At 44.6% G+C, this 24789-nt stretch overlaps 2 protein-coding genes across 2 annotated transcripts; both read left to right on the forward strand.

The window, feature by feature from the left end:
- Positions 1-818: 818 nt before the first annotated feature.
- On the forward strand, positions 819-1478 carry LOC126983016 (endoglucanase-like; the record flags this gene model as incomplete). Its single annotated transcript, XM_050835436.1, has 1 exon — positions 819-1478. A coding segment is annotated over one exon (660 nt), but the record flags the coding sequence as incomplete, so codon positions are not given.
- Positions 1479-1526: 48 nt separating this feature from the next.
- Positions 1527-23375, forward strand: LOC126984870 (serine-rich adhesin for platelets-like). Its single transcript, XM_050839145.1, has 10 exons — positions 1527-2139; positions 2410-2522; positions 6946-7109; positions 8025-8203; positions 9288-9458; positions 9713-9788; positions 14679-14728; positions 15814-15901; positions 16767-16830; positions 19848-23375. Exons 1-10 carry the CDS (start codon positions 1563-1565, stop codon positions 20091-20093), a joined length of 1728 nt encoding a protein of 575 aa, XP_050695102.1. The 5' UTR covers positions 1527-1562; the 3' UTR covers positions 20094-23375.
- The last annotated feature ends 1414 nt before the right edge of the window (positions 23376-24789 follow it).

Genomic DNA, 24789 nt, shown 5'->3' on the forward strand with positions numbered 1-24789 from the left:
CCACTGAATCAACAACTGACACTCCCACTGAATCAACAACTGACACCCCCACTGAATCAACCACTGACACCCCCACTGAATCAACAACTGACACTCCCACTGAATCAACAACTGACACCCCCACTGAATCAACAACTGACACTCCCACTGAATCAACAACTGACACCCCCACTGAATCAACCACTGACACCCCCACTGAATCAACAACTGACACACCCACTGAATCAACAACTGACACTCCCACTGAATCAACAACTGACACTCCCACTGAATCAACAACTGACACGCCCACTGAATCAACAACTGACACCCCCACTGAATCAACAACTGACACCCCCACTGAATCAACAACTGACACCCCCACTGAATCAACAACTGAAACACCCACTGAATCAACAACTGACACCCCCACTGAATCAACAACTAACACCCCCACTGAATCAACAACTGATACCCCCACTGAATCAACAACTGACACCCCCACTGAATCAACAACTGACAACCCCACTGAATCAACCACTGACACTCCCACTGAATCAACAACTGACACTTCTACTGAATCAGCCACTGACACCCCCACTGAATCAACAACTGACACTCCCACTGAATCAACAACTGACACCCCCACTGAATCAACAACTGACACCCCCACTGAATCAACAACTGACACCCCCACTGAATCAACAACTGACACCCCCACTGAATCAACCACTAACACCCCCACTGAATCAACAACTGATACCCCCACTGAATCAACAACTGACACCCCCACTGAATCAACAACTGACACCCCCACTGAATCAACCACTGACACTCCCACTGAATCAACAACTGACACTTCTACTGAATCAGCCACTGACACCCCCACTGAATCAACAACTGACACTCCCACTGAATCAACAACTGACACCCCCACTGAATCAACAACTGACACCCCCACTGAATCAACCACTGACATCCCCACTGAATCAACAACTGACACCCCCACTGAATCAACCACTGATACCCCCACTGAATCAACAACTGACACCCCCACTGAATCAACAACTGACACTCCCACTGAATCAACAACTGACACCCCCACTGAATCAACAACTGACACTCCCACTGAATCAACAACTGACACCCCCACTGAATCAACAACTGACACTCCCACTGAATCAACAACTGACACCCCCACTGAATCAACAACTGACACCCCCACTGAATCAACAACTGACACTCCCACTGAATCAACAACTGACACCCCCACTGAATCAACAACTGACACCCCCACTGAATCAACCACTGACATCCCCACTGAATCAACAACTGACACTCCCACTGAATCAACAACTGACACCCCCACTGAATCAACAACTGACACTCCCACTGAATCAACAACTGACATCCCCACTGATTCAACAACTGACACTCCCACTGAATCAACCACAGACACCCCCACTGAATCAACAACTGACACCCTCACTGAATCAACAACTGACACCCCCACTGAATCAACAACTGACACTCCCACTGAATCAACAACTGACACCCCCACTGAATCAACAACTCACACTTCCATGGAATCAACCACTGACACTTCCATGGAATCAACCACTGACACTTCCATGGAATCAACCACTGACACCCCAAATGAATCAACCACTGATACTCCCACTGGATCAACCACTGACACCCCCACTGAATCAACCACTGACACCACCACTGACACCCCCACTGAATCAACCACTGACACCTCCACCGACACAAGCCCCTCTGAGTCCTCCACCCCCTCCACTGAAACAAGCCCCACTGTATCACCCACCTCATCCACTGACACAAGCTCAAGTGTTGCCTCCACTGAAAGAAGCACTGAAACACCCACCAACACCCCCACTGAAACAAGCAAAGAGACAACCACCTCGACGACCTCTACAACCTCGACCTCCCCTGAAACCACCACAACGCCTTCCTGGATCATTGGCTGTAGCGATGAATATCTGGAACTTGCCGACCAAGGTCCCGTCAACCCGGCAGCATCTGGTTGTGACATTGCTAATTTTGAGCGATGTTTGAGAACAACTGATGGAGATCCTCAATGCCAGTGTATGTCGGGATATGAAAAGTCGTCCATGGCTGAGGCTTCGGTTTGCAGAGGTGAGTAAATAGTTTTTCTTTTTTTTTTCATTGGTATTGTCCTCTTGAAATTGTGCTTTGTTGTTGTTTAATTATACAGCTAGTTGCTGCTGTTTACTTTGTTGTTGTTGGGTATTTAGGGAGGGATTGTTTACTTTTTTTTTCTTCATAGCTGCACTACATTTTATTTTTCTACATATCTTATGTGCTCGTTATTAGTAATTTATGCATTGTTTTACATTATATGTGTTTTTTTTCTAAACACACACACACACACACACACACACACAGAAATTGAGAAGCACAACTCTTCCTTGGTCGTGGAGAATAAACCTTGGGAAAACGATTACTGCGATAATACATCAGATATCTACAAAGCTCTCTTGGAAAGCGTTCAACAACTGGTAAGTTATTCTTGTGTATGTGTGTGTGTGTGTGTGTGTGTGTGTGTGTGTGTGTGTGTGTGTGTGTGTGTGTTAGTGTCATCGCAAGGACTAACGTGAAATAAGAAAAATATCTACTACTACTGCCACTGCTACTACTACTATTACTACTACTATTACTATTACTACTGCTACTACTACTACTACTACTACTACTACTACTACTACTACTACTACTATTACTATTACTACTACTACTACTACTACTACTACTACTACTACAACTACTACTGGTACTATTACTAGTATTGCTATTCTGCTACTACTACTACTAGTAATAATGATAATAATAATAATAATAATAATAATAATAATAATAATAATAATAATAATAATAATAATAATAATAATAATAATAATAATAATAATAATAATAATGCTACTATTACTACTATTGCTATTTCTACTACTACTACTACTACTACTACTACATATAACATAAATGATACCTCCACCCATGTTTATTTTCCCGACACATAATCATGGAGGGCTCCATAGCTTGGAGGTCATTAGCCCCAACTCTGTTCGCTAATGACTGTGGCATCCAACCATATCACTAATACTACCTGACACTAAATCACCTATCATCTATTACGTCTAGATCCCCCTTTCCTTCCCTACTCAAGTCACTCCCGACCCACCCTAATGTCACTCTCCACCACTGTGGCTTCATAGTCCATATTGGAGATGGTGGTGGCTTTTGGGCAAGAGTGTCTGGTGCCCCTGAGACATAGGATGGCCGACCTGAGCAGGGAGAACGAGAGGCGACACCTCATCCAGGCGACACCTCATCCAGGCGACAACGTGGCTCCTTGGCTGTTGCTTCTTTTCTGAGATTAGTTCCGCGAGGCGTGTGTAGAAGCATTGGGCCCTGGGACCCATCCCGCCGGATGTGGTGAAGACGAGGGGGGTGAAGCTGCCCTGATCCACATGTTGGATTCTTTCACCGTATGCCCTTGTCTTCTCCTGCTCGTTCCTGTGGTGGGCGGCTTGAAGGGCAGCTCACGGTGACAGGCAGCCATCGGGTCGAATATGCGGATGTCCATGAACGCCCGCTGTCCGCGCACCCAGAATCCGCGGGCACTTACATCAACCCGTGCCTCCTGTGAGGTATTGGCTGTCCTGTACCGAAGGTGTTCGCCGTCCAGGAAGCAGTGCCGGCTCGGTAGTGACGTCTTGGCATACCTCCCCAAGCATGCTGGCTGTCAGATCCCTCACTTCATCGTGTCGAATACAGACGAAGCCTCCTTTTTTACATGTCATGGTGTGGGTGACATCATTTGGTGATCCACATGCACAGAGATCAGGCAGTCCCTCAATCGGCCAGCCATATCTCAGAGCAATGGCGTCGACAAATTCTTGTTTGTTGAGGCTGAAGCCCTTTGCTCTGATTGGTAATGACGTTAGCCAGTTAGAGGCCCCTGCCTCCTGTGCTGTGTGTATTTTCTACCCATTTCTGGGGACAGGTGGTGTAAGACGGTCCAGCTCGTCCTTTTGGGCCTGTTGCCTTTCTTCTGAGATTTTTCTTTTAATATCTCTTATTTCTGTTTGGTCTATCTCGCCCTCTGCCTCCTGAGCGATGATCCTGTTGATGAGTGACCTGGTAAGGCTGATGGAGTTTTGGTTCTCCTTATCTGCCAGCTTCTCAGGGTTGGTGATCCCCATCCCACCCAGTCTTGGGGGAAGTGCTAGCATATCCCTCTCTTCCTCCCCAAAGCATGATATTTCACCAGCGCCGGCAAGAATACATTCTTGACGGCATTTTCAATGGTCGGAGGTGGACTGATGCCGGGGATGGTGCATCAGGAACATCCACTGATTTTGGATGCCGTGGGTGAACGCAGAATAGGCAGCGTGTGGCTCAGTCTTGGCAATGGCAGACAAAGCTTCTATTTCCTTCACCCATTCAGCTACTTTGTCTCCCACGTACTCCTTCTTATATACCTCTGTCCCGATCACTGCACCTAAGTGTCGTTGTCCGTCTTTTGTCACAATGACGCCACTTCCTCTAAAAGTTTCTGCGGCATGGTCATAATGTTCAGGTTTGACAATAAGGACAGACTTGGTGGCGTTAGGGATGTATCCTATCTCAGGGCCGGCGGTGTTCACAGTGTCCCACCACCCTTTTAAGTCTGAGATTTTACCAGCACCTGAGAGGTCATCCGCATAAGCCACCTGTTTCACCCGTGTTTCTGCGAACGCGATTTCATTTTGGAGGACTGATAGGCCCAGGGCGTACATAGCCATGGCTATTGGGTCACCTTGTGTTGTTCCCTCAGATGATTTTAACACTTTCACCTTTCCACTGTGGCTATTTATGTATAAGTCAGTCGGGTATTTTCGTATTTTCGACATACATAGCTAAGCTAGGGCACTTGGTTTTAATGTTATGTATCATAGTCTTTCTATTTATTGTGTTGAAGGCATTTTTGGCGTCAACAAGAAGCACTGCTTCGCACTCCACGTGGTCGAATATCTCCCGCATGGCATGGACTGCTGCTTCTCCTCCTGCCTGCTGCCCCGCACAAACTTGGAGGTTCCCTGCTGCCATTCTCACATCTTCTTTGACGACAGCCATGATGCATTTGCCTACGATGCGCCGCAGGACTTCTCCGACTCCTATAGGCCTGCATCCCGGCCTCTTGTCCAGGGGAATGAGGCGGCATGCCGTCAGGGCGTCCACATAGTGGCAGCTGGAGGAGGCGAGTTTTCTTGCCAGTGCTGCAATGGTGTTGCGCAAGTCGCCAGCTGCATTGCCAAAGTTGGCGCTGCTCAGCAAGCTTCGCCATCCCCGTGCATCAAGTCCTGAGGGCCCCGCGCTGCCACGAGTCTGGAGGGCCTTCTTCCACACCATCTCTCCTGTTATCCTTTCGTATATAACTGGATTCGGTGGTTGGTGACATCCTGCCAGTCTCAGTCCCTTCAGGTCACTCGGTGGAGGATGTTTTTCCTTGAGTTGACTGATCGTGTCCCTGGTGAGTGGAAGCACACCCCGTGTGGAATTTTCTGACAAGGCTCGTGTTGCAGACGCAACGTTGCCTTGTCGCATTTTGTCTGCAAACTTCCGGGCCCTGTCTTCTGTGGAGGTGTTGTTTTCTTGGCTACCCGGGAGCCTCTCCTGTATGGCTCTGGCTTCTCCAAGGAGGGCATCTAACTCGTTAGTTTGCCACAAGGCAACTCGTCTTCTTAATGCCACGATATTTTCGGCTTGTTTGGTCTTTGGGTGTGCTTTTTGGAGGAAGAGATGGGGGAGAGTGAATACAATTTTCAAGGATAGGGGCGCCAGTGGTGTGTTCTGGATGTAGTTATTTAACAGGGTGACAATTTCTTTGATGATAAATGTCGTGGCTCCACATCTGGGTGGTTCAAAAAGATTTCTTGCAGACCACCCAACAACTTCAAGGTATGTGTCATCCACCCACCTCGTTGCTTCCCCCTCCGCTAGCCCCTTCCAAGCAAAGCTTCCCCCGACCTCCGCCGCGCCCTGTCCAGTCGAAGAGGAAGAGTGATGAGGGGGTGGTGGTAGTGGTGTTGGTAGTGGCAACATTGGAGGTGCCAATGGAAGGGGTGGTACCGGTTGAGGGGGATATAGAGGTGGCGGTTGTGCAGCAGCTCCCTCCGACACCCCCTCCCCCCGCTCACTCCTTCCCCGGCGGCCCTCATTGTCCCCGCGGTGTCGCGCTTCATCGTTATCCTCCCTGCTCTGATCCCTGCCCAGGGGATTTTGGCACTTCTACTACTACTACTTCTACTACAATTGCTACTACTACTACTACTACTACTACTACTACTACTACTATTACTAATATTACTACTATTGCTATTTCTGCTACTACTACTACTATTATTACTACTATTGCTATTTCTGCTACTACTACTACTACTACTACTACTACTACTACTACTACTACTACTACTACTACTACTACTACTACTACTACTACTACTACTACTACTACTACTACTATTACTATTACTACTACTACTACAACTACTACTGGTACTATTACTAGTATTGCTATTTCTGCTACTACTACTACTACTACTACTACTACTACTACTACTACTACTATTACTACTATTGCTACTACTACTACTACTACTACTATTACTACTATTACTACTATTGCTATTTCTGCTACTACTACTACTATTATTACTACTATTGCTATTTCTGCTACTACTACTACTACTACTACTACTACTACTACTTCTACTACTACTGCTACTATTATTACTACTATTGCTATTTCTGCTACTACTACTACTACTACTACTACTACTACTACTACTACTACTACTACTGCTACTATTATTACTACTATTGCTATTTCTGCTACTACTACTACTACTACTACTACTACTCATCGCGATTCTGTACCAGTTTGAGATCGCTGCTACTGAGAGCGGGGTGACATCGTACCAGCGCTTCGAGGACATGGAAGTGTTCCCAACTGATGAACCAGAAAAGTGTGGGACCTCATCGAGGGACAATAACATGAAAGCTGACAACCCTCTCAGCCTCATGCCTAAGAATAGAGCTAAAAGGTAAGGTGGAACGCACAATTTTACGGGGCATGACTTTTTTTTAAGTGTCGCCTGTTGCGCCGGTAGGCTCTCTTGAGGGGCCTCTTGGGCGACTCCAGCCAGCGCCAGATAGAGCTACCATTGGGTCCTGGTGCTGCAGGTAATTAATATAATTGTTATAAGCACTATTAGCTATGAAAATCTTAAGTTACATACATCATGCCCGGGCGGCCGGGCCCCCTATGAGGCCAGGCCCTGGTGCTGAGATATCAGCTCCCCCCCTCTCTTGGGCCCTGACTCCAGCCCGTTAGTTGCGCAGGCCAATTTTATTTATAGTGGCTCCGTGATATGACTTTTGCTTGGCCCATGCTGACCCCCGGTGCTCCTCTTGAACGGAGTGCCTGAAGTTAGGGTTGACAAGATCTCGGCAGCATGTGAGTAATCTTCCCCCACTCGGCGAGGGTTTAAAAAAATCAGCGTATTTCGGTGGGACTCGAACCCAGGGCCACTGGCTCACCACGTCCGCACGCCGACCACTCGGCAGTGTGGCAGTGTCTAATGGCATGTTGGCAGTTTGATCTCTCTAACAGCCCTCAACTTTTTCTTCTTGACTATTTATACAATATTATCACCAAGATAAAGAATTGGTATGTTGGATGCAGCTGTTAACTCGTAAAAGTGGTTCATAGGAAGCTCGCAGGGAACGGGGTCTGAAGCACTGATAAGGTTCGAAGGATCTCAAAGGGTGGGACGGCTTGTAATATGGGCGACAGACCTGCACCTCTACGATTAGACTGACCAATACAATTGTTTGATATCCATTGTTGTGGAGGAGCCATTAGCGGATATGATTTTCTTAGGAGTAACCTTCCTTTTTTATCATAGAGAAATCACAGCAAACACATAACCAAAAAACACGTGCCTTTCCTTCGTCAGGCAAGCTTCTGATGATGATGAGTTGACGGTGACGGGAAAGGTAGTGATGCGTCGTACGGAGGACTACAACACTGACACGAACGAGGAGATGAAGGACGCCGTGGTGGAGGCAGCCAAGAACCCAAACGTCACGGATGCGCTCGGCCTCGAAGTGAAGCCGGACAGTGTAGCAGTAGAAGGTAAGCGTTTCCAGGGTCGTCCGCTACACCCGCTCCGCTCCCTCTGATCAGCATCTGTTCCACATATCCCGCCTACCCTGTTCCCTCATCTCCAGTTCTCCCTTCAGTCCACCACCACCACCACCTGCGCACTCATTACGGCCCATATTTTCAAACTTTTCGGGAATTTCTCAACCACATTTGGAAAGACTTTTGCAGAGGTTGTGGTTACTTCCATGGGATATTTATGAGACTAGTAATAGTTTGACAAGGGTTCTGCACCGTGAATGTGAAAAAAACACTCATGAGGAACCGACCAATCTCCTTTGTGGTCTTTGGAAATTATTGTTATAAGAGCCGAAAGCGTTCGAGATTATGGGTCTGCTCCGCTTGCTCTGAACAGCATCCTTCCCACGCATCCGTCCTATTCTGTTCCCTCATCTCCAGCTAACCTCCATCCCACCACCACCACCACCACCACCCACTCCGATCCCTGACCACCATTCCACTACCATGCCACTACCACTATCACCACTAATTACAACCCCCTTCAAACTATTAATCAACACCTCTAATAATGCATCATCATCCACTATCCATCCACCATTATCTCACACCCCTTCTGGCGCCAAGGAAGGTACATAGCCCCTTCTTCCCCACAACAATCACTCACAACAACCCTAACAAACAAATTCAACACCCACGAAACATTTTGTACCATCGTTTTCTACTCTGTGTATTTTCGCCTTCCCACGATAACTTTCGAAACTACATTTGAAGCTTTTCTTTTTTTTTCTTTTGGTATTTGTCTTTATGGGATCACTGTGTTTTGAGCTTTTTATACGTCAATGTTTAGAAATAATACAAACACTCGTATTCTCAAAAGCTTCTGGTTCTCATAACGACCATTTTCAAAGGCCACGGAGAAGACTGATCAGCTTTTCGAGGGAGTTTTCCCTTTTACCTTGCAGACTGCCACAAGGTCATGAAACCGGCCGTGAAAACCTTGTAGGAGAGCCTTCTCGAACATGTATAGTAATGAGTGGAAACGTTTGAGGATACGGACTTAAAAACACACCACTAATGTTTTTTTCTCTCTCTACAGAGGTGGAGCGGAAATTGTGTGGTGTGGACCTGACATGCACTACCAACAGAGCAGTATGTAATTACACACTAGACGCTGAGTTAGGTGTAGAAAAACCTCAGTGCCAATGTCTATCCCAGTATGACGACGTGTCCCCCGATAACAAGACGTTCCCCGGTGAGGTCTGTGCCGGTAAGTCCCTATTAACAGAGACGAGGCGTTACCTGTCTTTCTTACCTGTTCAACATCTCATCTTCCTACTCTTGAGAAGATTACTTATGTCATTCCTTCTTGATCCTAGTTTCGTCGACTTATATAATAACTTATACAACATATCTACTGTAGAAGGAGGAGGAGAAGAAGGAGTAGGAGTAGGAGGAGGAGGAGGAGGAGGAGGAGGAGGAGGAGGAGGAGCATAACAATGAAAATAATTTCTCATCTCACAGATCGATGTACGCAAGATTTTTGCTCCTATGCTGGCACCTGTCTTCGTAAGCAGGTAGACTACAGCCTCTACTGCAGGTGAGGAGAGAGAGAGAGAGAGAGAGAGAGAGAGAGAGAGAGAGAGAGAGAGAGAGAGAGAGAGAGAGAGAGAGAGAGAGAGAGAGAGAGAGAGAGAGAGAGAGAGAGAGAGAATAATGATAACAACAATAACAACAACAATAATAATAATAATAATAATAATAATAACAACAACAATAATAGTAATGAATCACAAGTCAATAAATGAATGTAGACGATGATACTTTCGAAGTCTACCAGCCATAAATCTACTGAGGAGGAAACTTCAGGCAAGGTGTCCAATCAACGCGTCGTGCCCTGCTTTAGGCAATACAACAATCACACATGACCACATCTTCCCCGCAGCCTCGCCTCCCTATCGGCTATCAGCACAGTTATCAGTATTTCCGCTCTTTACTCCGCCGGTTTCCAGGAACACTCAGAGACGCGACTGACAGATGATAAGCAGACAAAAGCTGATAACACTCTGATAACACAGCAATTTCTAACCCCCCTAACCCATTGCTCACGTACCCACCGCAATATACTAGAACATGCGGGAAGTTATGTGTCTACGGGAAGAATACAAGGAACAGAAATGACATGACTAGCTAATGACGGTTCATGAATGTGTGTTTTTGTCTTCCGCGCCTCGCCAATGCAAGCACGCACACACTCACCCAGATGCAATCCCACAGAGGTGCAACAAGTCAAGATAGAATAAAGATAATGTGAATGATTGCGTCCTACATACAGGGAAAAAAAACATTACTTCTTGGAAACGAGAAGATTTCAACGCTGGGAAAACACACACACACACACACACACACACACACACACACACACACACACAATAAAAAGAAAACATCATGGACTGAACGTGAACAAGAATATGGTTGGTGTTTATCGATGGCTTTGCTTTTCGCCGCGTCCTTCACATCATTGATTCAGTGCCCATAACACCTCCGTCATCGTTAGCAGCCACGAAAGTTAAGAACGTAAGAACATAAGGAGTCTGCAAGGAACCATTCGGCATAGGCAAGGCAGTTCATGTAGCCGCGATAGTTAAGAGCATAAGGAACTATAAAGTGTAAAGAACCAGTCGACCTCCATAAGTCAGTTCAAGTACGCCTAACCTAACCTAACCTAACCATACCTAACCTAACCTAACCTAACCATACCTAACCTAACCTAACCTTTCCTAACCTAACCTATCCTAACCTAACCTAACCTAACCTATCCTAACCTATCCTAACCTATCCTAACCTAACCTATCCTAACCTATCCTAACCTAACCTATCTTATCCTAACCTATCCTAACCTATCCTAACCTAACCTATCCTATCCTAACCTATCCTAACCTAACCTAACCTAACCTATCCTAACCTATCCTAACCTATCCTAACCTATCCTAACCTAACCTAACCTAACCTAACCTAACCTAACCTAACCTAACCTAACCTAACCTAACCTATCCTAACCTATCCTAACCTATCCTAACCTAACCTATCCTAACCTAACCTAACCTAACCTATCCTAACCTATCCTAACCTATCCTAACCTAACCTAGCCTAACCTAACCTAACCAAACCTAACCTAACCTAACCTAACCGGAAGACAAAAACACACATTCATGAACCGTCATTAGCTAGTCATGTCATTTCTGTTCCTTGTATTCTAACCTAACCTAACCTATCCTAACCTAACCTATCCTAACCTATCCTCCCCATCTTGTCGCCACACTCTTTGGCTCGTGTTGTCAGATGCTTTCGGTTCCCACAATAAATATTCCCAAAGGCCACAAAGGAGATTAGCTACTTGAGTTCTCGCGGATGTTTTTCAAGTTCATGGCGCAGAGGCCTTGTCAGACTATCACTAGACTCATAAAGCTGCCCATGGAAATACCCAGAACCTCTACCAAAGCCTTATCAGCTGTGGGTGTATGAGTCCCGAAATGATTGAGAATACCTTCCATCATCACACCCACAGTCACCAACACCACAAGCTCCCTTCCTCACCCCCACAACGACAGCCACAAGCCCTTCCCCTATCCCCTTTCCCCCTACCCTTAAGTTAACAGAAGAGTACATAACAGTAAACAGATGGACCACTCTCCCCCTTCCCTCCTTCACTCAGGTTAACAGGATAACAGTAAACAGATTCACCAGTCACGGCGCCAAAGTTCAAACGTTTCTTTCATTTTGCGTCGAGTGGAACACCTGAACATTTTATTTTCCCACGCGACTCCATTATTTTTTCATCTTTTTTGTCAATCGAAACACACCGCCATTCATTTTTTTTTCTCTTAGTGTTCACGAAAAGGCAACACAAAATCGAACACTCCCTTTACCTCTTTGCCAAACTTGATACGGAGGGGAAAAAAAGTGAAGAAAAAAAGTTAGGAAGAAAAAAAGTATATTAAAAACTCTAAAGTGAACCACGTGTGCTGCCTTCCCACCGGCATGATGAGGCAAGAGGGGGGGAGGGGAGGGAAGTGGGAGGGGGAGAAGGGGAGGGAGGGGGATGCAGAGATAAAGGAGGAGACATGTTCGATACCGGTACACAATCTTTAAACGTACCTGCTTCTTCCTCCGCCTCAGTGCTCGGGGTTTCGTTCCCCCACGAGCAGTAATCACTCACTGGCATTCATCTTCATCACCTCTCACTCATCATCATCATCATCATCGGCAATTACTAGTCATGGCCTTTCCGAACGTCCTCCTCCTCGCATTGTTCCATCTCTTCCTGATTCTCTGTTTTCATGATTATATACGTAATAACGAGGTGCTTTTCTTCTGACTATATACCTTTGCTCTCTCTCTCTCTCTCTCTCTCTCTCTCTCTCTCTCTCTCTCTCTCTCTCTCTCTCTCTCTCTCTCTCTCTCTACGGTTTTTCTATACCACTCCGTTATAAACCTTTCCCTTCCCTCACTATTCCTCGTCAACACACAATAACCAGACTACATTACAGTCACAAGAATCATCCCCTTCACGTTCACTCACTATGCGTCACTCAGTCAAGCCTCACTTTTATCTTCCACTTTTTTTCGGGGAGGCGGTGGCTGAGTCGTCAGAGTAACGGCTCCGTGTTCAGGAAGACGCGAGTTTAATCCCGCCCGGTGCCACCAAGCTGGGATTTTTCAGCCGCCGCCGAGTGGCTTAAAACTACCCACATGCTGTCCAGAAGACCACCTATCAACCCGGACTCTAGATTCTAGGATCAAAGATGAGCTCTGGGAGGGCAGCATGAGCCAATGCAAGATGGCACCACTATAAACATTCGCCTGCGCCAGAACGGGCTGGGCCGACCATCAGGACCCACCGGAAAGAAGCCTTGGACCGACCATCAGGATCCACCGGGAAGAAGCCTACCGGCGCAATAGGCCGCAATGTAAAAAAGAAAAAAAAAAAAAACCTACTTGAACTTTCACCCCCACTTATTCTCACAATCACTGATCAAGACAAGTATTGTTTCTTTCCTCTGCATATCTTATCGCAAGCCTCCCCACGCTATCCCTGCTCCCACAATTCAACCCCAATGTATTTATTCGCAACGCTGCGATAACCGAGTCTTGCGAAAAGATGCTAATGTGTAACTCGATGCGAAATGCGGTGCTGCGGAAAGCCACACACACCCCCTGCATGGTTTCTGTTCCTTCTGCATGAGACGCTGAAAATCTCGTGATTTCCTTCGCATAATGTAATGCCCGTGCGTTGCCTGACCATTCACTATTCAGTCATGAGCCGTTTCTTTACTACAGCCAATCTGAATCACTGGCAATCGAGCTCGGCCAAGACTTTCTACTCTAGCTCGTTCCTATGCTATCCAAATCCCTTATGCAAGAGTAAACCAGCCTCTTCATTCTTTCATCCCTTTCACTGGTAAACTTTGGAACAGCCTCTCTTCGTCTGTATTTCCTCCTGCCTACGACTTGAACGCTCTCATGAGGGGAGTATCAAGGCACTTCTCCGACTGAAATTGGCCCTCTCTTTTGGCCCTCTTTTTTTGCCCTTTAGCTGCTTCCGTTACTGTAAGAAAAAAGAGGTGATGTGTGGCAAGGTAAGGCCCTATGCAGGGTATCGCTTGGAGGATGGGTAGGGGCTTATCACTGAGAAGCTTATCAGGAGGAACACCTGCAGCGATTCAAGCTGTCTCCTAGCAAGTATCACCAGTCAAAGCACACTAAATGCTCAGACCAGGGACATGACTTAGCCCGCTTACTGCTCAAGCCGGTTATCATCAAGCCAGACTTATGTGCTTTCAAGTCCAGCGTGTCTGAGCCTGTTTAACACCCAGACTAGTGATATGTTATCAAGGCAACTCATTATCCCCACCGGTGATGTCTAAGAATATTAATTAGACACGAGATTGTCAGACCCTGTATTGTGACATCCGCACCAGTCCTCTCTGTAAGCCTAATTCGAAGTCCCCACCAGCACTCAATCGATGTCTAGCATCCACATCGGCCCTATATCGAAGTCTGTCATCCACAAAAGTACTCTACCGAAGTCTAGTGTCCACACCAGCACCCTGTCGAAGTCTGCCATTCCACACAAACACTCTACCGAAGTCTTATGTCCACAGCAGCTTTATTTCGAAGTCTCATCCACACAAGCACTCTACCGAAGCCTCGTATCCACTCCAGCACTCTACCAAAGTTTAGCATCCACATCAGCTTGCATTAGAACTCGTGCACATAAAGACAGTTTCCCCAAAAAAGTCATCGGCCACTTCATGAACGATCGATAAGAGAATGACGCAATGCAGGAAAAAATGGACGCTTCTGACTTAGCGCGATGTTTTGTTTTCGACCGTCTTCATATTTTTTTCATTCTCTGGGCTGGTGCTTACTGTCTTGCCTGACCGTGTAACTCCTGCCTGTTCTAACGCTGGTCTTTGCTTCTCCTCAGCTGCAATGATTGGCACGTCGGCGACACCTGCTCCGTCAACATGAGTGGAGGTGAGGAAGACGCGAGTTTTTCGTTTATGGGAGAATATGGAAAACTAATGAAAAACCTCCATGCTGCTTCCCTTCACTGACGCATTTTTGTGTGTGTGTGGGGGGGGGAAACTAAATAAAACCCTCCATGCTACTCCCCTTGACTTGTATTTTTCTTTTTTTTTTCTTTTTTTCTTTTTTACTTTGCAGTTTCTTCTCAGAGGTTAAGTTTGTGGATAGTGAAGTATTTGTTTTTGGCCTTTTTTTTTTCTTTTTCTTCTTCTTTGACTCTCCGGTTCTCTCTCCTCTGATTCCCTTTCTTTTTTTTTTCCTTCTATTTAGATCTTCACTAACGTCTTTCATATTCCCTCCACTCCTTTTCCCTCATTTTCTCCCCTTTTCCACTACTTCATTTTCTTATTTGATCATTCTCTACTTTCTCCTTTCCCCTTTCTCTCCCCTTCCCATCTCCTTTCTCTCCTCTTCCCACCTAGATCTTCACTAACTTCTTTCCTATTCCCTCCACTCCTTTTCCCTCATTTTCTCCCCTTTTCCACTACTTCATTTTCTTATTCGATCATTCTCTCCTTTCTCCTTTCCCTTTTCTCTCTCCTTCCTATCTCCTCTCTTTCCTCCTCCTACCTAGATCTTCACTAACTTCTTACCTATTTTCTTCACTCCTTTTCCCTTATTTTCTCTCCTTTCCCATTCCCTTATTTTCTTATCTCATCATCATCCTGTTCCTCCTTCCCCTTTCTTCTTTCATTCCTAGTTCCTTTGTTTTCTCCATTCCTCCCTCCTGTTCTTTTTTGTTTCCTCCTCCTCCTCCTCCTCCTTCTGTTCCTTTCCTCTCTCATTCCCGTCTCCTCTCTATTCTCCTTTCCTCCCTCCTCCTGTTTCTTTTCGTGGGTAAAATGTTTGACTGCATTATTTTTTCTCTTCCTTCTCTTTCCTTTCCTACTTCTGTATCCTTTATCTCATCCTCCTCCTGTTCCTCGCTTTCCCTTTCTCTCTCCTTCCCATCTCCTGTCTATTCTCCTTTTCTCCATCCATTTTTTTTCCTTCGTGAGTGAATGTTTGATCGCTTTACCTTCTCTCTCTCACAGTGTTGTTGGGAGGAGGAATAACCGTTGGTGTCCTGGCCATCGTTTTCTTCGCCATATTCATCAGCTTCACGAATAAACGACGGGAAAGGTGAGTTAAGGAAGGCGACCACCCTTACAGAGACGCCAGGTGCACACACGCCAGGTAGAATGTGTCCGCTAATTCGTACGCACTTTGCCAGATATGTACAAACGAGATAAAGTGATGTAGTTAATTAAATGGACCTCGTACAATAAACCATAACTTCTTGACTTACGGTACTGAAATTATTAATTAAAAAAACGGAAATTCATGATAAAGCAATCGCTTGTTTTAGGGGAAGGAGGAGAAAACCTAGCTAATAATATGACGAAGTTTCCAAAATAACTACGTGCCGAGGTGATTTACTGTTTACATGATCATAGAAATGGGAAGATAATGACAAACAAACATCTTTAAGAAATCAGATCCTGGGAGACATGAAGACGAGACAAAATATTGGGCGACAGCCTGGCAGAGCTTCTGCAAACAGCTCGATACTACACATAATTACGATATTACCAAGAATGACAATTTAAAACGCTAAAATACACCGAAGAAGCCTTACGAAATGAGGGAAGGGCGGAAATCAAATCTCTACGCGTCGTAATCTTGTCGTGACAACCAGATCGCTTCTGTAGAAAAGTCGCTAATACATAAGATCTCGACACTATCAAGATGGGGAATAAAAAACAATACACCAGGTAAGCCTTACGAAATGACGGAAAGGCGGGGAGCAAATCACGACACGACGAAATCTTGTGTGACGATCTGACAGCTCCTTCAGATACAATGAATTTCGACACCGAATAAACTTTACGAAATGAGGGACGAGCGGGATTTAAATCACGGCTCGACTAAATCTTGCGTGAGAGCCTAAGATTGGCCCACTAAGACAGGAGGTAAGAGGGACTAATGTGCGTTATCTCCCTTTCAGCAGGAGGGAGAGCGTGAACGTGGAGCGGGACACCTCCACGCCACACAATACGCCCAGGCCCCCGGTGAGTACCAAAACCATAATAAATACACTTTCTCTTCTTTATAAATTTTTGAAGGGTTGTTGTATTGTTAACTTGTGCATAATATTTGTTCAGCCCTTCTTCGTTACCCCTCTTTGGCACAAACACAAAATTCAGGCCCCCGGTGAGTCTCAAAAATATTGTTTATACAGTTTCTCTTCTGTATAAACTTTTGAAGGGTTGTTGTATTGTTAACTTGAGTATAAAATTTGTTCAGCCCTTCTTCGTTACCCCTCTTTGGCACAAACACAAAATCCAGGTCCCCGGTGAGTACCAAAACCATAATAAATATAGTTCCTCTTCTTTATAAATTTTTGAAGGGTTGTTGTATTGTTAACTTGTGTATAATATTTGTTCAGCCCTTCTTCGTTACCCCTCTTTGGCACAAACACAAAATTCAGGCCCCCGGAACAAGAGATGGGGGGGGCGTGACGATTTCTTAGAGATCAAGAGGAGGCACAATGTAAAAAGTTTGGGAACCATTGATCTAGAGTGATAAGAAGGTTGCCTCGTCCTTCACTTGTGGTGGTGGGGGGGTGCTGGGGGGTGACTCTTTCCTCATCCCTCTTCCGAAAATCCTACACTCCTGAGCCACATCAATGAAGCAAATTCCTCCCTTCCATCACAGGCAGGCGAGAATGACAATAGGAGCGATATAGAGATACGGTGATAGTGAGATATGTTTTAGTGAGTGATTGGGTGATATATCTTAACTTTACTTCCTAAGGTTATTAGATTCTCTCTCTCTCTCTCTCTCTCTCTCTCTCTCTCTCTCTCTCTCTCTCTCTCTCTCTCTAACGGCTTTTCTTTCACTTCCCGACAGATAAATTTTCTACCTATACACGGACAGGTTACAAAATAGAGGGAGGCACAATGGAAAGAGGAGGGAGGGGAGAAGGGAAGAGGGAAGACGAAGGAGAGCTTGGGGGGGGACCGGGGGAAGAACATGGAAAGAGGAGGGAGGGGGAGGGGAGGAGGGGGGCGGGACACTCCATACGGCTTTCCAAAATCCAACCACTTTCTAGAAGCCTGTACAATTTTTACTCCTACACTAATCAAAAGGAACCAAACAAAACAGGACTCACGGGGGGTAGGAGGCGGTTCATCCTTCGCAGTGGTAGGTGGAGGAGGAGGCGAAGACTGTCCTTAACTTATCCTCTCCTTTCCTTGCTGTTGTTGTTCTTATTCTCCTCTTTCTCCTCCTTTCCCATCCTTCAAAAATTCTTTCTCCAATCCTGAAAAAAAGAAAAAAGCAAGAGATTCATAACCGATTGAGTATATGTTTCCATGATAGCCCCCGCCCCTCTCTCTCTCTCTCTCTCTCTCTCTCTCTCTCCTTGGAAATCCCTAAAACTCAACACCACAAGTCATAAACAGGTCAGGCGCCACTTAATTAAATACTGATTCATGGGTCTGCACGACGAAGGAAGAGGAACAACACCACCCTCTAGGCAACGTTTCTGGGCGTCCTCATCAACTGTATGCCCCGAGAAGTCCAGGAACGTGAGGGGAATAATGTAACTCAACCGTGTTCGAGGTAAAGGTGGTGGTTCGCCTTCAATACATATCTAAACAGTTCTTGGTATTTCCTCCTCTTAATTAAGCTTCCTCTATTCCCATGCCACCACCAACAAACGGTAATGCTAAGCAGGGGTGTGGAGTCGGAGTTAAATTTTTCCGACTCAAGACTCCGACTCCGGGAAATTTTAATGTTGCGACTCCGACTCCGACTCCGACTCCGACTCCAACTCCACACCCCTGATGCTAAGTGAGGTAGAACATAAATGCCACCCTATTGAACTCCCTTTCCGTATGCTGGTGGCTCGCTCTACATGCAGTTTGATGTTTCCTCCTCTCAAGCAACCCGAATTCGTATACCAACTCTCACCAAACGGAAATGCTGAGGTACAACATATATGCCACCCTCTCGAATTCCAGCTCTAAACTTACAGAAAACATTTGTCCTTTTACGACGACCTAACTTAATCCATTTTCTATTTATTATGTTGCAAGTTTCGGACTGTGAAATATCTACGCAAAGAGTGTGTGATAGAAAGAAGTGCGAGGGAAACTGAGGTGACGATGATAGTGAGATGAAGTGATATTTTTATTTAGACAGATAGACTGACAGATAAACGAATAAAAAAATATAAATAGATAACACAGATATACATTTTGACATATAGGGACATACACACAACGATAGATAAATACGAAGATAGTAGCAAACATACACAGATAGATAAGAAGATACAGACACAGATAAACAGATAGGCAGAGTGACAGATAGAAAAGGCAGATAGAGATACATACTGATAGATAGATAAACAGGCAGACAGATGCAAATAAACACAGCACAGATAGACATTTAGACAGAGACAAAATAGACATAAGCAGTCAGAGATACGAGTAAACTCACCGACATATAAAACAGATAAGGTGAGAAAAAAGACGGACCGGAAAGATAACAGACAGACGAAGCTAGGCAAGACAAGAGATAGCACGGACTTTGTTGATAATCTTGTCGACGAATTCCTTTGATCCTTGCTATTTTTTATACAAGTGATTTTCGGAAGGTTACTCAACAAACGTGTGGCTGATTGGTCTTTTTTACCCGTTTTTCAAGGTGTGTGTAGTTGGTCGTGTTGATTTTTTTTTTTTTTATGTATCCCTTTGTAGGACTGAGTTTGTGATCAGTCGACTTTGTAACTGTGAAAATCGAACAAATCCAGCTAAAAAAAAAAAAAGTAATAAAAAAATGACCCCCTAAAAAGTTAAAAGCCAAGAGTCATCAAAGAAAAGCCTCCTCCCCTCCCCTCCCTTCCCCTCCCCCCCCCAAAAAAAAAGCCAAACGAGCCACAAGAGTTACTAATAAATACTAATATGACGTTTAAGAATCTGGCGTTACTCTCTCTCTCTCTCTCTCTCTCTCTCTCTCTCTCTCACACATACACACACACACACACACACACACTGGAACTAACTGCCACTCTTTACAGGCCATATTCGCACTGCCACGTGACCCGGAGGTAAGCATGGAGCAGGACGCGCCCGTGCACTACCCCATACCCCCTACGCCCCCGCCCCGCCCCGCCAGACGACCGCCGCCCCCACAACCCAGAGGTCCGGCGAGATCCATCGGCCATGGATCAACGCGCTCGGACCCTCCCAACGCGTTGAGGGACCCCAGCAGCGACGTGTGGTTCGTGAGCCGAAACATCCCTCGCCCCCGCCTCTCCCTCTAGCCCGCCCGTGATTGATGGATGGCCAGATTACTTTACTCTTTTGTAGGTCATATTAGTTAGGTTTATGTTGTTTTTTATCCCTCTGCCGTCGCCTCTCTTTCTGACCTTCGAGTGATTGATGGTAAGGCTACTTCTTCCTTTATTTTAGATCATGTTAGGTTTGATGTTTGTTTTATGTTTTGTTTTTATTCCTCGCCCCCTAGCTCCCGCCTCTTCCCTCTGACAACGTGACTGATGGCAAGGCACGCAAAGCCTTCCAATCTTCACAATATACCAAAAGCAGAGCGTAAGACATGTTGGGTGATCAGAGCTCAATATGTATGGCATGGTTAGGTCAAATTGATGGCAAGGCTACTTTCGTCCATTTTTGTGTAGATCGTATTGATTAGGATTGCTGATATTGTTTATATTGTTGTTATTGTTGTTCTTACGCCCCAAGACGCAAGGCTGGATTCTAGCGTCGTCAAGGGTGACTCACATTATCAGGGACCTGAGAAACCCTTAGCCTATCTCCCCACATGTCGTTATTGTTCCTGTTGTCGTTGCTATTATGCTTCTTAGCAGATAAGTGGTCCTGGTCTCGAGTTTACACTTTTTTTTTCATTTCTTGGGGACGGTGCACGATTGAATCAGCTCGAGTCTTCCGCCATTTAAGATGTTATGAGGTTATTTTATGTGAATTTTGTATATTAATTTACTGTGTAAATAAAACATTATCTATTAACTCTTATTTGTAAAGGATTTTTTTTTTTCAGATTGTCACGAGAATGTGTTGAACACGATTTATCGAACAAATTAGGCTAGTAGCTCTTAGGTAACTACGATGTATGTGGAGTGAAAATGTGCATATTATAATTATAGTTTTTTAGATGAACATGAAGTAGTTATTAGTCTAAACTTTGTGTATATTAAGGAAAAGTCGCTTTAAGGTTATTCATGCATCTCATTCATTACATCGACCATTGTGTGTGGGTCTCGTTGATTCATCATGTACAGAGACTTCTCATTAATCGTGGTGGCAGGCGTGATGGAGGATACTTATTTCAGAGGCAGAGCAGACCCATGATAAAGATAATTAGAAGCTACTGTACACCTCTGTTCTTAGTCTGGCTTAAACAGATGATTTGTCTCGTATTAGGGGAAAGGCAATTTAAAGATCCAGGACTGAGAGAGAGAGAGAGAGAGAGAGAGAGAGAGAGAGAGAGAGAGAGAGAGAGAGAGAGAGAGAAGTTAGAGGAAAGTGATTTTAATTGAAATATTGCATGCACTAGTGAAGGGTTGCTCTCTCTCTCTCTCTCTCTCTCTCTCTCTCTCTCTCTCTCTCTCTCTCTCCTTATCAGTGCTCAGACTTATCAGGGTGTTCCTAATACTCCCCCTCCTCAGACTTCTCACTCCCTCCCTCCTCCTCTCTTCCCAGGGTTGCAGGTGATACGTGTTTGATACTTGTTTTGTGGCTTGTTTTAAACGGTATTTAATTTTCTCTGTAATTTTTGGACGTCCAACTATTTTTCTATTCAGCGGGTTTTTTTTTTTTTCGTTTTTTTCATCAGATTTATATTTTAATGCGTTGTTCTGTATTATGAAAGTATGTAGGTTTTTTTTTGGGGGGGGGTTTATCTAATTATTCGTTTGTCTAGGAATATTATATCTGTTATGTTACGTTATGTTACCGGAAGAGGAACTTAGGTGTTTCCGAACGTAGCAAAATTGGGTGATATCGCTTGTTTATCTATATCATTTTATTTATTCTGCAATCGAGACTCCAAAATCACCAAATTATATTACCGTTAAGTGGGTGACTAGTATCGAGAGAGAGAGAGAGAGAGAGAGAGAGAGAGAGAGAATCAACCCCTGACACGCTGCTTCCAAGTAGGCTACCGTTGTTAGTGTTGACAGTATTTATTACAACGCACAGCCACTCTTCATAACAGTGATAAGGAAGTAGGGCAGGTGTGTGTTTGTGTAAGTGTGTGTGTGTGTGTGTGTGTTGCCCAGTCTCCAGCGCTCTCCTCCACCTTCTCCCCGCATAGCCTAGTTGACTCGTTCGCCAGTTCATGATTTCTTTCGCTATTCATGTTCGTATGATAATTCTTGAACTACACTCACTACTCACACAGTAACCACACTACATTAATATAGGTATACATATGTTCTAAGATGTTCCAGGCACTTCCTGTTCTAATTCATCTGCTAAATGTTCCTTCTGATGTTCCTTTCTATGTTCCTTTTAAAACCAACAACTAACTAATAATAATAGTAACTAATAACTACTTCTAATAACTAACTAATAATAATGTTCCTTTTAAATCAATAACTAACTAAAACTATGAAACTATATAATATTATTGAGTGGCAGAGTGTTGACCACACCTCGTTTTCTTTCCTTTCCGTTTTCCTTTCCTGTCCGTCTTTCCTTCCATGTATAATGTTACGTATGGTCTCACTATTTCACTGTTAACTATTGTCTCTATCAAGCTTTCATCTGTCTTCATATCATCAAGACTCATAACATTGAAATTTAAAGGCTGAGACGAGTGATGTGTTTATAGTTTGATGTTTTATAGGATGGACAAGTATCTACTGTGCTATCTACGAGTCACACACAAGGATGTTAAACTCATCCCTACCTAGATAACGAGTTTCGGGAGATAATACGAGTGAATGTCTGATAGGGGAACTCACCGCCCTTGCTGCCCGCGTCAACGTCCTCCTTTCCCACCAGCGACCTCGTTAATACTGCCAGTCATTCTACCCACTACCCACGTCAATGTATTTACCGTGTTTTTTTACACTTGGCCGTGGCAAATAGACATCATTAATTAACCATTTCAACGATAACTATAAACGAATCTAGTTATTGAAGTAGAGGAGACAGTTTTAGGGTGGGAAATCGGTAAATAAATAAGGCGGAATTCAGCAATCTGGCACCGTGACATCGCACCGTCACTGGGGCAGCCGCCTGCCAGATGCTCCTTTGATTTTCTGCGTAACTCCGGCTTGTGCACCACTAACGATTTATATGTAATTTCTCAAACTTTATGTCGAATTAGGTATTAATCCCTTTTCTTATTTTTCTGTATGATTTGTGTATGATCTCCAGATGGGTTGTCTGCCGTCTGTTATCTTGTTAGTTCTAGGATATGGATAGATTTATTTTTTGCTGCCAACCTTCGCTTAAGCCTTAGATGAACAGAGTAGGACATCTTGTAAGTTATTTTTTTATTTATTGAGAAAGATCATTCGTCTACCTGTATTTTGGCATTGAATAAACGACTACTTGTTTTTCCTGTGTTTACCAACCTGCCACGGATTATAATTACCGAAATCATTACGTGACAAGGAGACTTTGGGTTTCAAAAGATCATAAAAAAATAAATAAAAATAATTAAAATGATCTTATTAGAAGCTTAGAACCATAACATAAATTACAATCAGATGATCTACAGATAACTCATCAATTAATAGCCTACTGAGAAGAACGATTTTCACGAGACAACACTACTAACAAGGAAAAAATAATGAAAAACGGATGTTCCTTACAAAATGAAGTGTGAGAGGATTAAATCACGACGCGGCGTAGTCTTGGATGACAGCTCGAATCCCTAATTTGGAGGATAAGAGAGATTTAATGGATGGGGCGTTATCAACCGACCAACCGACGAGAGGTGCGCCATGGACCACATACTCGTATCCTCATACATTTAGGTCCCAAATCACACACAATTGACAAGGATTTAACCCGTCCGCTGCGATTGGCACGGATTCGGCTTTCATTGGTAGCCTGGTAACATATAGTCCCAGGTCCTTCTCTGCCTCTGTGGTGGGTAGTGGAGTGTTTCCCATGTGGTATTGGTATGCTGGATATACCCTCCCATGGTGCAGGACTTTACATTTTTCCTCATTGAATTGTAGCAGCCACTTTTTGTTCCATTCCTGTAGCTTGGTGATGTCTTCTTGTAGGAAATCCTCGGTCACGGGGTCAATAGGAGTTTTGGACATTTACAGAGGTAGTTTTATGACCCTGGTGGTAGTTTGACCCTTCTTCTGTACCATGGTCGTAAAAAAACACTCATGAAAACCAGATTGATATCCTTTTCGGCCTTTGGAAATACTTGACATGAGAGGTGGAAGCGTCCGAGAACACCAACCCAGAATCGGGACACCTGCTCGACCCTGCCCGACACCATCCCGAGGCAGAGTATGGAGTGATTTTTTTTATTTTTTTTTTTTACAGCAAGGGAGGCGGCTCAAGGGCAAAAAACAAAAGCAGGAACAAAAAGACCCGCTAAATGCTGCTCCAACAAAGGAAAACAAAACGAGCGGCCAGAAGTGAGGTGAAATAAAATCATCGATCTGCGAATTTTATTATAAGCAAAACCTTCTATCGTAAAGCCTCCGAACACTAACGCACGCACTTCCAAAAACAAAAGACAAACATAACTTTTAAAACCACTGGAAAGGTCATAATATAGCACAAAGATGAAAGAAAAGACAGAAAATTAAGGAAATTAATTCGAAAACCCACAGCAAAAGGATCGCAATTCTTTTACTACCAGATTTATGTAGATTAATTGTACTTCACACGCCTCACGCCCCCCCACCCCCCCACCCCGCGAGAGAGAGAGAGAGAGAGAGAGAGAGAGAGAGAGAGAGAGAGAGAGAGAGAGTAATAACTATTCCGGTAGACGATAAAATT

The sequence above is a fragment of the Eriocheir sinensis genome, chromosome 5 (assembly GCF_024679095.1).
Source record: "Eriocheir sinensis breed Jianghai 21 chromosome 5, ASM2467909v1, whole genome shotgun sequence".
Classification (NCBI taxonomy): Eukaryota; Metazoa; Arthropoda; class Malacostraca; order Decapoda; family Varunidae; genus Eriocheir; species Eriocheir sinensis.

Bases quoted from the DNA above. Each gene is read 5' to 3' on its own strand.
- LOC126984870 (XM_050839145.1), top strand. From the start codon at position 1,563: ATGGAATCAACCACTGACACTTCCATGGAATCAACCACTGACACTTCC. The intron at 2,140-2,409 runs GTGAGTAAATAG...ACACACACACAG, and splicing joins TGAGGCTTCGGTTTGCAGAG to AAATTGAGAAGCACAACTCT. The intron at 2,523-6,945 runs GTAAGTTATTCT...ATTCTGTACCAG, and splicing joins TGGAAAGCGTTCAACAACTG to TTTGAGATCGCTGCTACTGA.